The sequence below is a fragment of the Sorex araneus genome, chromosome 3 (assembly GCF_027595985.1).
Source record: "Sorex araneus isolate mSorAra2 chromosome 3, mSorAra2.pri, whole genome shotgun sequence".
Taxonomy (NCBI): Eukaryota; Metazoa; Chordata; class Mammalia; order Eulipotyphla; family Soricidae; genus Sorex; species Sorex araneus.
The window spans coordinates 151,044,770-151,060,086 of NC_073304.1; the positions used below are offsets into that span (position 1 = coordinate 151,044,770).

Consider the following 15,317-nt stretch of genomic DNA (forward strand, 5'->3'; position numbering starts at 1 on the left):
TGTATTTATGCAAGTGTACCCACACAAACACACAAGTAAACCTACATATATATGTGTGTCTTCAAATTCAGGAAAATAAGTAGAGATTGGAATTTGTTATATATAATTCTTATTATAATTTCTAATAATTATTATTTGCTTTTCAATAAATTATTTTTAAATTATAAAGAGAGTGCTTTGAATGTAGATCATAAGTGATGGTGATTCTTTTCCTGATAATACTGTTTAAGGCCTCATGTGATTCCTGTAATCCAGGAATTCTTTTGTAGCTGATAAACCTGAAATGAATGGGTAATATGGGCATCACCCTCCCGGCTCTGACCCACGCGTGAATCAGGAAGCTGGAGCAAGGAAGAAACAAGGTAGGCCTGCACTTCCCTCTGGCAAAGCGTCCTGGCATTTTTATAGCCCCCCACCAGGTATCCTGATAATCCTCTTAACTCTAGGTCAAAGTTTCTGTAGGCGGCTGAGGTGTCTGAGGTCAGGAAATGCCAAGGCCAGCTCCTGGGGTCACCCACAGCTCTCCTGGGAAATAAACCCCCAGAGACTCAGAAACTCAGACATGCCAAATGCCTGAGTCACTTCCTGGGTAGAGCCCTTTGCCCCAGGGCTGCAAATGCAGAGGAAGTAACAATCATTGTTTTCACTCCCTGAGTCTCTGAGTGAAAGCCTGGTCTGGAGCGAGCACTAGCCTAGGACTTTCCTTCCCAGGGAATCCGAAGAGGGGATCTGACTCTAAAGAAACAGCCTTCCTTGCTCTCCTGCTGCCAGGAGGGCCAGCAGAGCTACTCCTGGCCAACAGCCGCACCCACGTGTCCCACGGTGTACCTTGCTCTGAATTGGCACAGGGCAGGTGCTCAATAAATAATAACTTGACTAAATAATCTGTCCAGCTCGGCACTTTTAAACAAGCTTTTGTGTTCTAAGTTTGTCACGTAAAATTCATACTGCGGTGAGGAGTTTTTGCTTTTCTTCTTCCTCTAAACAGCACCGCCAAACTCAAGGAGACGTAGTAACCGTAACCGAAGGAAACTGAAGCCCCCGCCAGCAGCCAGAAGTGGACTGAGAAACAGGTCATTCCTGTCCCGGGGCTGGCTGGGCTTTTGAGGGGGTTTTGTTTGTTTGGTTGGTTGGGTTTTTTTTGGGGGGGGTTTTTTTTTTTTTTTTTTGCTTTTTGGGTCACACCCAGCAATGCTCAGGGGTAACTCCTGGCTTTGCACTCAGGAATTACTCCTGGCAGTGCTTGGGGGACCATATGGGATGCCGGGGATCGAACCCAGGTCGGCCGCGTGCAAGGCAAACGCCCTACCCGCTGTGCTATCGCTCCGGCCCCTGTTTGTTTTTATTTTGGCTGCAGATCAAGGTATGACTAAGCAACAGTGGGAATTTGGCCCTGAGCTGAGAGATACGAATTGGAGCAAAGGGACGGGGCCAGGCTGGGAAGGGAGAAAAGAGGGCAAGAAGGAGACAACCAGAACCCAAGTTGCATTCCTGAAGCCACTGGCTCAGAAACGCCTCCCATTTCCTTTGTTACACAAGAATGTGACCAATCCGTTTGTTATTTTGTGTCTTAGCAGATGCAACTAATTATAGGTCTAAGAAATGACTTGTTTTCTCTATCCAAAAATTACTAATCCGCGAGATGAGAATTTTGCAAGATCTGCCAAAAAATTTGAATGTCTTTAATCCTGAAAACTGTGGCTTCTGCTTGATTTGGCATAAAGCATAAACACCATCATGCATACAGTAAAGGCACAATGAGGGAGTGGGGGTAAACCTTCTGAAATCCAGATACCTTGCCAAAGGACTACTTTGCAAGCAGGCCTTTCTGAGTTCAGGAGGCTTGGGCCTGTTCTGTTACCTTTGTTTTTGCATAGATGCCTAGGCCAGTCTTGGAGGATAAGGAGTGCTGATGGAGTGAGTTCTAAGCTGAATAAAGGAGGATGTCAAACACTAAACTATCTCCCTTCTCCACCCCAAATTCATATTAAGGCCCTAATCCCTAAAGTGACAATATCTGAAGAGCAGGTCTGTAGTAGATAATTATGGTTAAATAGAATCTAAGAATGGGGTCCTAATTCAATAGAATTGTGATCTATAAGAAAAGAAAGTGGTGCTGAAGAGATAGTACCATGGGTCAGGTGCTTGCCTTGCACATGGCCAACCTAGTTCAATTCCCGGCATCCCATACGATACCAAATACCAATTACTAGGAGTAATTCCTGAGTATAGAGCCAGGAGTAACTCCTGAGCACTGCTGGGTTAGGCCCAAAAAAGAAAAAAAGGAAGAAGAAGAGGAAGAGAAACCTCACTGACTGCCATGGGCAGGTGCAGGGAGAGGCTCACCTTCTGTGAGTCACGAAGAGAATTCTCAGCAGGAACCACATAGACCAGCACCTTGCTCTCAGGCTTCTCTGCCTCCAGAACCCAGAGAATAAACTTCTGTTGTTTAAGTCACCTAGTATAAATATTTTTTATGGTATCCAAACAGATTAAGACTATGCGTAGAAAAATAAGGAAGACTATTGGTAGACAGATATGCAAGGACTCTGAAGTAAGATTTCATGTTCATGCTCAAGCACGCGTTTGCTAGCATGTATGTGTGTGAGAGAGAAAGAGAGAGACAGAGAGATTTATATAAATATGACTATTCCTAATCCTATTCTCTTTTAGAGTGAGTTTTCCCTTTATAAGCTCCCCACATCCACATCCAAGTAGAGGTCAACCCCAAATGATTAAGGCCTTCATGTCCACTTCATCCAATTGTTTGCAAAAGTATTCTAGTATTATCCTTGCCTCTAGTTTTCCCCTATTACATTTCTACACTTTTAAAAAAATAAATAAATAAATAAAGTGTTGCCAGAGCGATAGTACAGTGGGTAGGGCGTTTGCCTTGCATGCAGCCAGCCCAGGTTTGATCCCCGGCATTCCATATGGTCCCCCAAGCCCCACCAAGAGTAATTCTTAAGTGCAGAGCCAGAAGTAACTCCTGAGTATCGCTGGGTGTGACTCAAAAAGAAAAAAGAAGTATCATATCATACTTTCTAATTAAAAAAAAAAAAAACACCCTGTCAGTGGTCGCTGCTCCTTCACAATAGAATACAATCCAAATGTACGGGCAAAGCCCTGACTTCTCTGGCCCTCATTTCTCTGGTTTCATCCCATAGTTTCTACCTCACAGTTTCCATCACTTCAAACTCAGTATCCAGGGCTCCTGAGCAGCCTCATGCTGAGAGGCAGACACTTCATTCCTTCTTGCTTTCGCACAAATCACAGTAGGGACAACCACTAAAGACACAGCATTATTTTGGTCTTTGATTTTTTTGTTTGAGTTTTTGGTTTGGGGCCACAGTCAGTGATGCTCAGGAGTTACTCCTGGCTCCACGTTTAGGAATTATTCCTGGGGGTGCTCGGAAACCACATAAGATCACTGTCACTGTCATTCCGTGGTTCATCCATTTGCTCGAGCAGGCACCAGTAATGTCTCCATTGTGAGACTTGTTTTTACTGTTTTGGGCATATTGAATACACCATGGGTAGCTTGCCGGGCTTTGCCATGCGGGCGGGATACTCTTGGTAGCTTGCTGGGCTCTCTGAGAGGGGCGGAGGAATCGAACCCAGATCGGCCTCATGCAAGGCAAATACCCTACCTGCTGTGCTATCACTCCAGCCTACCCAGGTTGGCCACATGCAAGGCAAGTGCCTATTTGTTGTACTATCTCTCCAGCATCTAAAGATACACTTTAGTTTATCTGTGTTTAAATCTGAACACTTTGTGGGAATAACACCATCATCCTCATAAACAGCATAGCAATCATACAAAGTAGATACAGGCATTTTCTCCATTGTCTAGGTGAGGAAACTCAGGCAGAGAGCAAAGAAATCATACACTGAAGCTCTTTCTAATAAATAACATATTTTCTAGAGTTTGAATTCCACAGTCTTATTTTAGCACCCATGATCTTATATATGGTCTTATCCTATCTAATTGTGGGATTGGGTTTTAGAGGGGTTTTTTTGGGGAGGAGGGGAGGGCTGGAGAGGATTGTTTTTGTTGTTGCTTTTGGTTTGTTTGCAGTTTTGTTTTTTGGACCACAGACTGTGGTGTTCTGGGCTCCTCCTAGCTCTCTTCCTCCTCCACCAAGTGTGGGAGCACTTGGTGCTCAGAGGATCATGCTTTGCTTGGTGGACTCTTCAGTATTGGACTCAACCTGGGACTCCTGTGTCCAAAGTATGAGCTCCGGCTATCGAGCAGTCTTCCCTGCTACAACCTGGACTCTTAGACTCCTTCATTACCCAACTCAATCACACTTTGACCTGCTTTCCTCAGACAGTTTCACCCACGTCCTTCCCAGCACTGCCATTGTACCTTGGTTATCTAAAATTATGCTTGTCACACTCTGATGTATTTAGCCTACCACCCTCTTTTCAAGGGGGAAATAAAATACACAGAAAATCCTTGTAAGATTGCAACCCAAACATGAAAGCTTGTAACTATCTCACCGTGATTCAATAAAATAAAAAAAGAAAGAAAGAAAATAAAATCCTCCTAACTTAACCAGAAATTTTTTTATTGGGTAGTAGGGGGTCTTTTTGGGTCACACCTGGTGATGCTCAGGGGTGACTCCTGGTTCTGCAGTCAAGAATTATTCCTGTGGGATGCTGGAGACTGACCCCCCTCCCCCGTAGGTCATGCGCAAAGCAAATGCCCTCCCCTGTACTATGCTGTACATAGTACAAATGCTGTACTATGGCTCAGGGCCCCCCCCAAATTCTTTAAGCAAACAAATAGAAACCCCCCAATCACACTAGAGGTTCCCACCTCTCTGGAACACCAGAGGAATTGGGAGGAGCCAATCTGTGGCATGAACTACTTAGGGAAACACTGCTCTATTGTATCATTTATGAGCCTCTACAACTCTGCAAAGAGCTCAGATTGCATGTAACAATGACTCTGCACAGCAGAAGCCCCACGGTTCCCCCAGTCACCTATTTCCTCATGTCTCTCATTTTTGTCTCTTGCTACTCATTTATCTGTCCTTACTCACGCTCAACTCCTTGTCAGCTTTAGCTCTTTGGTTTGACAAAGAGCTTGTTTATCTACTTGGCAAATCTGCACTTCCTGAACTCTCCCTTCTCAGACTGTAAACCACTGACCGGGCCCCTTTGAGCCCAACCCCCCAAACTTGCCACAAAGGCAGCCCTGCCTAAGAGGGGCTGATCCCAGACTTGCCCTGGGCAATTCATTTTATTTAATTTGGCTCTTTTCTCACTTGAGCTGCCTCATGGATTAGAGAAGTAAGTGAAATACTCTCACAGAAAATCCGGAAAGAAAACAACCAGCTTCAGGAAAAACAAAAACTAGTAAAATAGAACCTTAAGTTCTTCTCTCTCAGGGCTTCACCATTTATACAACTCAGTTAGTACCCAGATAACTGCCTTTTCCCTGTCTAAATAGAAAATAGAAAATGAATTAGCAAAAGGAAGATATTTTTTTCCAGACTTCACAACTTCTACCTATTCATAGGATCTGCTTCTTTGTACGTTTGATTTGCCATGAGTTTGGGAGTCTTGGAGTCTCTATGCGTTCAGGTTCAGCTTGTCTTGAAGACAAGGCAATCTTTGGGTTTCTAATTTCAGTTTCTCAAGGACAACAAGTTGATTGACACCCAGCTCTTCTTTGTTACAGATGGACTATTGTCATTTTATGTATTGGCAGTCCTTTACCCTAGAATTATTCCCACTCCAACCAGGTGTAACTGAGGCAGCGTCAAATCAAGCAAAACTTCAGCAACTGGGAAGGTCCTTCAGCAGGAGTTTAAAGGAGTGTTTGCCTTTCATGAGAATGGCAGTGTAGGCAGACCCACAATTCTGATAGAAAATAATTTATTTTTTTATACTTTATTTATTTTTAGTTAGTGAGTCAGCGTGAGGGTACAGTTACAGATTTATACATTTTTGTGCTCATGCTTCCCCCATACAGATTTCGAGAGCCCATCCTTTCACCAGTGCCCATTCTCCACCACCAGTAAACCCAGCATCTCTCCCACGCTCCCCAGTCCCGTCTCCCCCCACCCCACACTGCCACTATGGCAGGGTATTCCCTTTTGTTCTCTCTCTCTGATTAGGTGTTCTGGTTTGCAATAAAGGTGTTGAGTGGCCATTGTGTTCGTTCTCTAGCCTACATTTGGCACGCATCACCCTTCCCCCGCATGACCTCCGATCACATTTTACTTGGTGTTCCATTCTCTGATAGAAAATAATTTATAAGAAAAATTATGCAATGGTTTAAAGTTCCTTAAACTATTAAAGAATTCTTTACATAGTTCTTTAAATTTTTCAGAGAATCAAATAAAAGCTCTAAAATATCTTCGCCCTCTTATTTTTGTTTGTTTCTTAGTTTTGGGGTCATACCCAGGGATCTTTTGGGGTCATACTCAGTGATGTTCAGGGCTTACTCCTGGATCTGTGCTCAAGATTGACCCCTGGCAGTGCTGAGGAACCATGTGTGATATCAGAGATTTAATTTCTGAGTCAGGAATTAAAGGTTCAAGGCGAGCACCGTAATCCCCATTGTGTCTAGCGCTTTCTTTCTCATACAGAACTACAATTTGTAGTTGTGCAGAAGTACAATTTTAGGGTATGTGTGGACCTGGGAACCATCTATGGAACTAGCCCCAAACCTCCATTGCTCTGAACTGCCATGACTCTAAAGTTTACCTAAAAGGAAGACACAGTATCACAATCAAGTTTGTATGCCTTGTGCCTCCACTGTGCTCGGAACAGAATGGGTTTCTGATAATATAGGGTGAGTAAAAATTTCTCCAAAATTTCGATTTGATGTCAAATTTGAGGAGGCACTTTGCTAGGTTCTTTCATTGTGTGGTTATGTTTTGTTTGTTTGTTTGTTTTGTACTAGAGGGTAGAGGGTAGAACTCCAAAGCAGTTCAGATGCCCAGAGATTCTCAGCCAACGGGGCCTGATGGCAAAATGCCGGGGCTTAAAGATGTGGCAATGCTGAGGCTATGTGGTATTAGGGACCACTGGGGCCATTCCTGTGGCACTCAAGGGTCCTCCAGAGCTACACCCAACAATGCTCATTGGCCTTTCAGAGCTACACCCAGAGATGCTCATTGGTCCTTCAGGGCTCCACCCAGTGATGCTCATTGGTCCTCCTGGGTTATATATAATGATGCTCAGTGGGTAACTGGAAGCCAAAATGGAATTTTCAGCCCTGTATTACTATGTACAGGGCCAGTGTTTTGTTTTTGAAGAAGTCAAGTGATCAGATCATATTTATAGTAGGTAAGTGTATATTTTGGACATATTGGAATATGACATATGACCTCCAGTATGACATATTGGAGGTCCCAGTTAAGAAACTGGATGGAAAAGAAGATAAAAACCTTAACTAGAACACTGGAGATAAAAACAGAAATACGAGGAGCTGGTCCAGGAGGATATACAAATAAAATTGATGCTACCCGCACTTGTTCAGCCCTAGGAGCATTTGCTGAGAAAGGAATTTAGTTCAGACCTGGCCAACATTGTTAAGATGGGCACAGGAGAATAGGCCAGAGAGAAGCCAGTTAAGGAAAGATTTTTTTCCTTAGTAAGAATTTACTTCTTGAATTAAGTTTGAGGTGGGCCTTCCAAGGAAATTCAGGAGCAAACACCTAGAATTGTGGGCCTGGAGTAGTTGAATGAAGGTTGCTTGTGGGAGATCAGCTAAAGCTGCAGGAGAGAAGGTGCCCAAGCATTTGGCACTGAGACTTCCTGACAAGAGAGCACTCTCTTCTTAAAATAGAAAGCAACATAACCTCTTTTACAGCCATGCAGAAGGATGTTCTGGGGAATGAGGGATTTGGGCAAAAGTACTGCAAAGATGTATCTGACCTAGGATCAGAACACAAAGGTTCTGCTTATCAATACAAATGGCAGGAGTAAATGCCCTAAAGATTGCTTTTGTTATCCCACAACTGGAGATGCTCAGGGCCTAGGCACTCAGGGATTCCTCCTGGTGCTGTTTGGTTTTCAGGGACCATATTGGATACCGGGGATAGAACCAGGGTCCTCCACGTGTAAGGATGGCGTCCTCCCTCCTGCCCCTTCTCTGTACTGTCTCTCTGATCCCACTGGTTTTTTACTTTTGTCGATTGTGTGAAATGTTGTGAGTATGCTGTATTTGGCACAAACCACCACCCTTTATAAGCTATCCTCAGTGTGAAGGAACAGAAATGTTCTGGCTTCTCAGGACCACTGATTCCACATTAACGACCCGACCTGAGGGTCTTGTGTCCAAAGACAGATTCATTTGTGGGCCTGAAAGACCAGCGCCAAAGTCTGCCAAGGGGAAGATTCACAGGGCGCACGCACAGAATTCCAGAAGACCACGGAGCAAAAATAAAAAAAAATAATTTTTGGTAACATTATGGAAAAATAAGATCTTTTAAAAATCTCCAGGTGCTGGAGCGATAGCAGAGGGTAGGGCGTTTGCCTTGCAGGCGACCGACCCGGGTTCGTTTCCCAGCATCCCATATGGTCCCGACCACCGCCAGGAATAATTTCTGAGTGCAGAGTCAAGAGTAACCACCACTGTGTGTTACTCTTGTGTGTAACAGAGGTTACACTGTGTGTAATCTGGTGTGACGCAATTAAAAAAAAAAACTCCTGAACTTTTTTTTTTTTTGCTTTTTTTTGGGTCACACCCGGCGATGCACAGGGGTTACTCCTGGCTCATGCACTCAGGAATTACTCCTGGCGGTGCTCGGGGGACCATATGGGATGCTGGGAATCAAACCCGGGTCGGCCGCGTGCAAGGCAAACGCCCTACCCGCTGTGCTATTGCTCCAGCCCCTCCTGAACTTTTTTTAAAAAATGTTTTTTAAAACCGCATATTCAGAAAAGTGGCAATTCTTCGAGGTTCCCAGGGCGAAGGGAACGGCTCAGGCAAGGCTGTCGTTTCACTGTGGGGACCGCCCGAGCCGGCAAGTCCCGACCTGCGGGCGGGCCTGGCGAGGGGGCGGCGTGAGTCAAACCGGAGCGGGCGGGGACCGCGGGACGAGCGGGGACGGGCGGGGACGGGCGGGGACCGCTGGGCAGACCGTACAGTCGGCGCGCCCCGCACTCCGCTCGCCTCCCCGCTCGCCTGCGCCTCGCCCTCCGACGCGGTAAGCCGGGCGGGCTGTCCTTCATCCCGGGGGAAGCGGGGGAGCAGCTGCGCGGCCGTCGCTGACCCGCCGCCGGCCTGATCTTTGCTTGCGACGGGGCAGTCGCCTCGAGCGGCCGGGAGAGCTGGTGGCTGGTGAGGCGGGAGGAAGCGGCTCCGAGCGCGCCCGAATAACGGCCCCTGCGGCGGGACCGAAGGGGGCGCGGGCGTCTGCCGGGCGCGGGGCTGCGCGCTCGGGGCGCCCCACGGCCGAGCCTCCCGCCCGGGAAGGGACTGCGCGGGTCCTGCGGGCGCTCCCGGGAGCGTGGGGGAGGGACGGCAGGCGGCGGGGTCCTGGGTGTGATGAGGGGCGCGGGCCCCCAAACGCAGCCGTCTGAGCCGGGGGAGAAAGTTTCAGTCGGGCCGCTGGCAGTGAGCCAAGCCCAGGCACCGACGCGAAGTGGAGCCGCGGCGGGGAATGTGGGAGCGGCCAGTCAGGCCCTTCCCCCCACCTTCGGCTGCCGGGTTTCTCCGCTTCCCTCGTCCCTCCCACCCTCTGCTTCAATCTTTTCCTTTCTGTTGGCACAAACTTTCGGCACGAGCCAGGTAGGGTTCCGTTCCACCTGTCAGCTACAAACGACGGGATGATTTTTTAAATTAATTTATTTTTTTTTTAGTTTCAAAGGGTGAAAAGTACACCAAAGGAACACTAGGTTTTGGGGAACGTGGAAAAAATTTTTAATCAGATTTCATCAAAATTTTATTGGCTCCTGACCAAGCCTGTTTGATTTTGATGTTTGCTGTGTAATGAACGCAGGCGGCAGACGTCTAGAGGGCCACACTGGCCTAAAACATTTTCCATCCCACTGTACAAGACTCCTTTGCCAACCCCTGCTGTAGTGTGTCGCCCGGCACCCACCCACTCTCCCTCCTCTCCGTACTTCAGGTGGGATGAACGGCAAGTGGCACTAACAGGTGGAGAAGATCAGGAATGTTTTCTCTGAACCCCCGGGGAAGATGGGTAAATTGGGGAGGAAAATGGCTGGCGGACTGGGGCACTTGCTTTGCATAGTACTTTCTACCAGCTGGCCGGAGCACCACTGGGTGTGGCCATTAAAAATAAGGCTAGCGGGGGCTAGGGAAACGGTATAGCAAGCAGGGCTATACCTTGCACAGGGTCATCCCAGGCTCAATTCCCAGCACCCCATATTGCCCCAGCAGTGATCCCTGAGCACAGAGCCAGGAGTAAGCCCTGAACACCACCAGGTGAAGTCCAAAAACAAGTAGAAGAGAAGAAAAGAAAACAAAAGGAGTAGCCAGAGGGACAGTGCAGCATGTACGGCACTTGCCTTGCACACAGCCAAACTGGGGTTCAATCCCCTGCACCTTATATGGTCACCAGAACCTACTAGGAGTGACCCCCCTGAACACATAGCTGGAGAGAGAGAGAGAGAGACAGAGAGAGACAGAGAGAGACAGAGAGAGAGAGAGAATTTCCTTTGTAAAGAGAGAGAAAGGAAGGAGAGAAAGAAGGAAGGGTTGTTGAGGGAAAACCGAAGGTGTTGACTAAAATGAGAACAAAAATTTTTGTTTATTTCCCAAACCTTCATATTTTCATTCCTTCCCCCCTCCCCATCCCAATTCTACAAATTGGACTGTTTTTAGCTTGCATTTGAAAACTCTTTCCCATATTGTGTTCTTCTTCTCACAATTCCAAACTCTGGACTCTGGGCCCAGAGTTCCTGGGTACCCTGGACCCAGGCAGAAGGCCAGGTTTCCACTCCCCAGGGACTGCCTCTCCCTAGGCAAAACTTTCTTATTTGGGGGCACACCCTCCCCCAACTCCACCACCCAGAAACATCTCCAGCTCTCCAGATTTTGCAGTTGCCTTTCAATAAACTAACAATTCTGGTTTTTTGCTCTGGAATATGGGGAGGGGGGCTAGCATGGGGTTGTATATGTTTCCGTGTGGCTGATCACAATCATTTTCAAGAGAAACAAAAAACTGAGTCAAGCGTGAAGCTAAAGAAAAATAGTTTCTGCTTTTACTTCTGTAAAGCAGAAAGCCACTTTGAAAATCAAGGCATTTGAACTCCAAAATGGATAGAGGCAGGGGAAACTCCTGTCGTGAAACTGTAGGCCCCCTTCTCTGGGAGTTCCCTTGTACCTGGGGCCTTCCTGGACATCTTCCTGTTAGTTGGTCTGACATGTTAGTGAGACTGTGCGGGTTGGCTCTGACAAGGCAAGTTGTTGTGCAAACATGATCTGTTTCTAGGCTACGGTGACTCACTTTCCCCCTCCCCCGAATCTTGAACCTACTACCACTTTTAAGATAAAGCTCTCTTCAGTGTGGGGGAGGATCCAGCAATACGGGACAATGCACTTCCTGGGAAGGATCCAACAAGCCGGCAACGCTCTGGGAAGAGGGGAGGGGGACAGGGAGAGGGGCAGGACAGAGAGGAGGAAGCAGGTAGCAAGTTAGTACGTTAGTGACGGCCGGAAGGCTCCAGCTCTGCTCCGGGAAGTCCGTACAGTTAATGGAAAAGCCGCTTACCATGGTGAGCGGTAGACGTCACCGTCCAAACATTGATCGTTGTTAATTCCGGGAGTTTGAAGACTGGAAGGGTGTGGCCGGGACAGCAGTCAGGCTGCAGTTGCTTCTCTGATCCGCCGGGGGGCGTCTAGGGCTCCTCACTCCGTGCCGGGTGGCAGGCCGGACCCACAGACTCGGCAGAGCAATTTCCCAGATGATGATTTCCTGTGTACGGCCAGCGAAGGAGATGAACTTCAGCTGCTCCTGGTGCGACAAAAGCCGAGGGTCAGCGCTGTAGCTGCAGCCGTGGGTGTTACAGGGAGTCGCCGAAGCTGTGCGTGGCCAGCTTAGAGCCCGTTAGAAACCAGCCTCTCTCTGGTTACGAGTAGCCAGAGAGGTTTGGCAGAAAAGGAGCAAAGTCCAGAGACTGAAGACAGTGGTGTGCAGGCCGAGACCCAGGGCCGTTTCCTTCTCTTGCCCTTTCCCTGCTGTAATGTGAGCCTTCCAGAGTGAAAGTTGCTTTCGGGAACTCGAAAGCTCTCGCGCCTCCTGCTTCCCTCCCAGTAGTACCGTGGTGTTTGGTTCCGGCCGGCAGTCGCAGGTGCCAAGAGCAGCTTTGCAAAGAGCTGGCACGATGACGCGCCTCTGTCGCTCCTGAAACCACTGGGTCTCTAAGGACAGAAGATAAAAGGGCCAGGGGGATTGCCCCATAGCTGGAAGACTGCTTCATGAGCGGAGGGAAGAAGGCAGATGGAATAGAGAAGGGATCACTAAGAAAATGATGGCTGGAGGAACCAGTTGGGATGGGAGATGCATGCCGAAAGTAGATAATGGACCAAACATGATGACCTCTCAGTGTCTGTGTTACAAGCCATAATGCCCAAAAGTAGAGAGAGAGTATGGGGAATATTGTCTGCCATAGAGGCAGGGGGAGGGCGGGAGAGGGGGGTATACCCAGGATATTGGTGGTGGGGAATGTGCACTGGTGGAAGGATGGGTGTTTGATCATTGTGAGATTGTAGCCCAAACATGAAAGCTTGTAACTATCTCACAGTGATTCAATAAAATTTTTAAAATTTTTTAAAAAAGAAAAGAAAAAGAAACCACTGGGTCTCTAGCAGAAGGGTCCGCAGGCACAGAGCAAGGCGGTTGGCGTGCGGCTGTGCTTAGGTCCATCCTCTGACTCTGTGCACCCCTCCTGGACAGGCTGCAGGCCCCACCTCGACCCAGCTCTGTCCCTGTGGAGTGACCTGTGGACGGTGGGGAATGGGGAACTGCAGCTCATGGAAGATGACTCTAGTTGTCTTGGCCCCTTTTTAAACTCTAAGAAATGTCTTAGGAATGTGCTTTAGCTCAAAATAAAGAGATGAGGTTCCCTGGAGTGCTGGGCCTCTGGTCCTTGACATCTTATCTGAGCCTGAGTGTTTCTCTCCCAAGGCAACCATGTCTGGCCCTACCGAGACCGAACGCTGCATTGAGTCTCTGATTGCAGTTTTCCAGAAGTATGCCGGCAAGGACGGCAACAACTGCCAGCTCTCCAAGACGGAGTTCCTGAGCTTCATGAAAACAGAACTGGCTGCCTTCTCACAGGTACTGTGTGCCCCTCGCCCCAAACGTTTCAGAGCATGAAACCAGATGGCAGAGAACAGCTGGACCACAGCCTCCCTCCCTCCAGGTTTTTCCTTTCCTTTTTCTCTAAATCAGGCATTTAAAGATCCCAGTTCTTTTTATTTTATTTTTTGCCTTTTTGGGTCACACCTGGTTATTTCAGGGGTTTCTCCTGACTTTGCACTCAATAATAACTCCTGGCAGTGCTTGGAGGACCATGTGGGATGCTGGGAATTGAACCCAGGTTGGCCGCGTGCAAGGCAAATGCCCTATCCGCTGTGCTATTTCTCCAGCCCCAAGATTCCAGTTCTTGAGCCAGAGAGGTGGCTCACCAAGTTGAGTTCATGCTTTTCATGATGGATTTTATTAAGAGCACCCCAGTGTTCCTTGAGCACCACTGGGAGCGATTCCCAGGCACGGAACCAAAAGAAGAAAAGAAAAGGAGAAAAAAAAGTCAGTTATCAAACAAATCAGTTAGAGTCTGGGGATTAATTTTTGTTTCTTTGCTTTGTATTTTTTTTCCACTTAGAGAGAGGCATTTACATGACATAAAGATAGAAAAATTAAAGGAATCTCAATTTTCATTCTCCCTCCTCCAAGCCTCCCCCAGTGTCTTGTGGGACTTTCTGCAAAGCTGCAGATGCTGCTCTGGCTGCTGTGCTGTGACAGCTGGCAGGTGCCTCCTGAGGCAATAGCATACCTATGTGTAGTGAGGATTGACTTTGTATCTTGTCAAAGTCAAGATTTTAACCAGTTAGCCCATGGGAGCCGGGCCTGTGTACCTGCAGATGCTGTTTGCTCCATGCCCCTCTATGACCCTCGCAAAAGGAGCAGCAACACTTAAAAAGTGTTTTACTGTTTTATAGCAAAGTTGAATGTCCCTAACGGTCACAGCAAGAACGTTGGAAAGAGCCCCCAAGCCCCAGTTCAAGTCCCAGGCCTTTATCTAAGGGATCTCACTGGCCTCCTTTGTTTCTGGGTCTGGAAGATGAGTCTGAATCCCTCCCCAACAGGACCCCACATTCTCGTGAGAGTAAATGGTGACCACAGATTTGAAGGAGGCTTAGGGAGTGCACTGGCAAGCACCGTTAGTGTTTATTGTCGTTATTTCTACAGAATCAAAAGGATCCTGGCGTCCTTGACCGCATGATGAAGAAACTGGACCTTAATTCCGATGGGCAGCTCGATTTTCAAGAATTTCTTAATCTCATTGGTGGCCTGGCCGTCGCCTGCCATGAATCCTTTCTTAAGTCTGCCCATTGCAGGAAGTAACACTGAGGAGCGCCAAGCCTGGCCTTGACCCCCACAGCTTTTCTATCAGCCTCTTGTCATCGTGTCCTCTTCAACCCACACATCCTGAGCCCAACACCCCACCACCCTTTTCAGCTACTCTTGCTGGTATTAATAAAAACAGATTTTTTTTAAAAACACATACTGGAGATTAAGTAGGTTTGTGCATGGAGGGAAGAGTGTAAATTAGATGGCTGAAAGCAACTGCTGGTAATAAAAATTGCATCTTGGGTGTAGACAGTTATGACTATAGTGCTCAGACTCATGGACGCTCAATGTTTTTTGTCATCAGTCACCCTACTCTATAGCTCTTCACCCCCATGAGGCACTGCCAGAGGCTCTGAGGACAGTCAACATAAGTGACCAGGGTCAGCCTCCCAGAGCTTATGTTCTGTTGGTGGGCAATGAATGAATAGAAAAAGGCCTGTGAGCATGGGCTGGACTCAGGGAGAGGCCTTGGGGCCCGGGAAGTACTCTTTTATGATGATGTTTGCACCTAGATCTGGAGGGTGAGAGGGAGCAAACATTTGGGGAGATAAAAGAGGGTCTTTCCGTAGGAAGAGCAGTCAGGGTACTAAAAGTCCTGAGGTGAAAAGGAACTCCGTGTTGGGGAGAGAAAGGGCTGGCGTGGACAAAACAAGACCTTCCTTGTCCACAGACCTGGGATAGTGTCAGGCTGTAGGTTCTCATCTTCTGTTAAGGCAGCAGTGATGGAGCCTCAAAAGGAGGCATGAAGGT

General features: G+C 47.7%; 1 protein-coding gene across 1 annotated transcript; it reads left to right on the forward strand.

The window, feature by feature from the left end:
- The first annotated feature begins 9,014 nt into the window (after window positions 1-9,014).
- S100A11 (S100 calcium binding protein A11) lies at window positions 9,015-14,721 on the forward strand. Its single transcript, XM_012934908.2, has 3 exons — window positions 9,015-9,170; window positions 13,119-13,271; window positions 14,406-14,721. Exons 2-3 carry the CDS (start codon window positions 13,125-13,127, stop codon window positions 14,559-14,561), a joined length of 303 nt encoding a protein of 100 aa, XP_012790362.1. The 5' UTR covers window positions 9,015-9,170; window positions 13,119-13,124; the 3' UTR covers window positions 14,562-14,721.
- The last annotated feature ends 596 nt before the right edge of the window (window positions 14,722-15,317 follow it).

Bases quoted from the DNA above. Each gene is read 5' to 3' on its own strand.
- S100A11 (XM_012934908.2), top strand. From the start codon at position 13,125: ATGTCTGGCCCTACCGAGACCGAACGCTGCATTGAGTCTCTGATTGCA. The intron at 13,272-14,405 runs GTACTGTGTGCC...TTATTTCTACAG, and splicing joins AACTGGCTGCCTTCTCACAG to AATCAAAAGGATCCTGGCGT.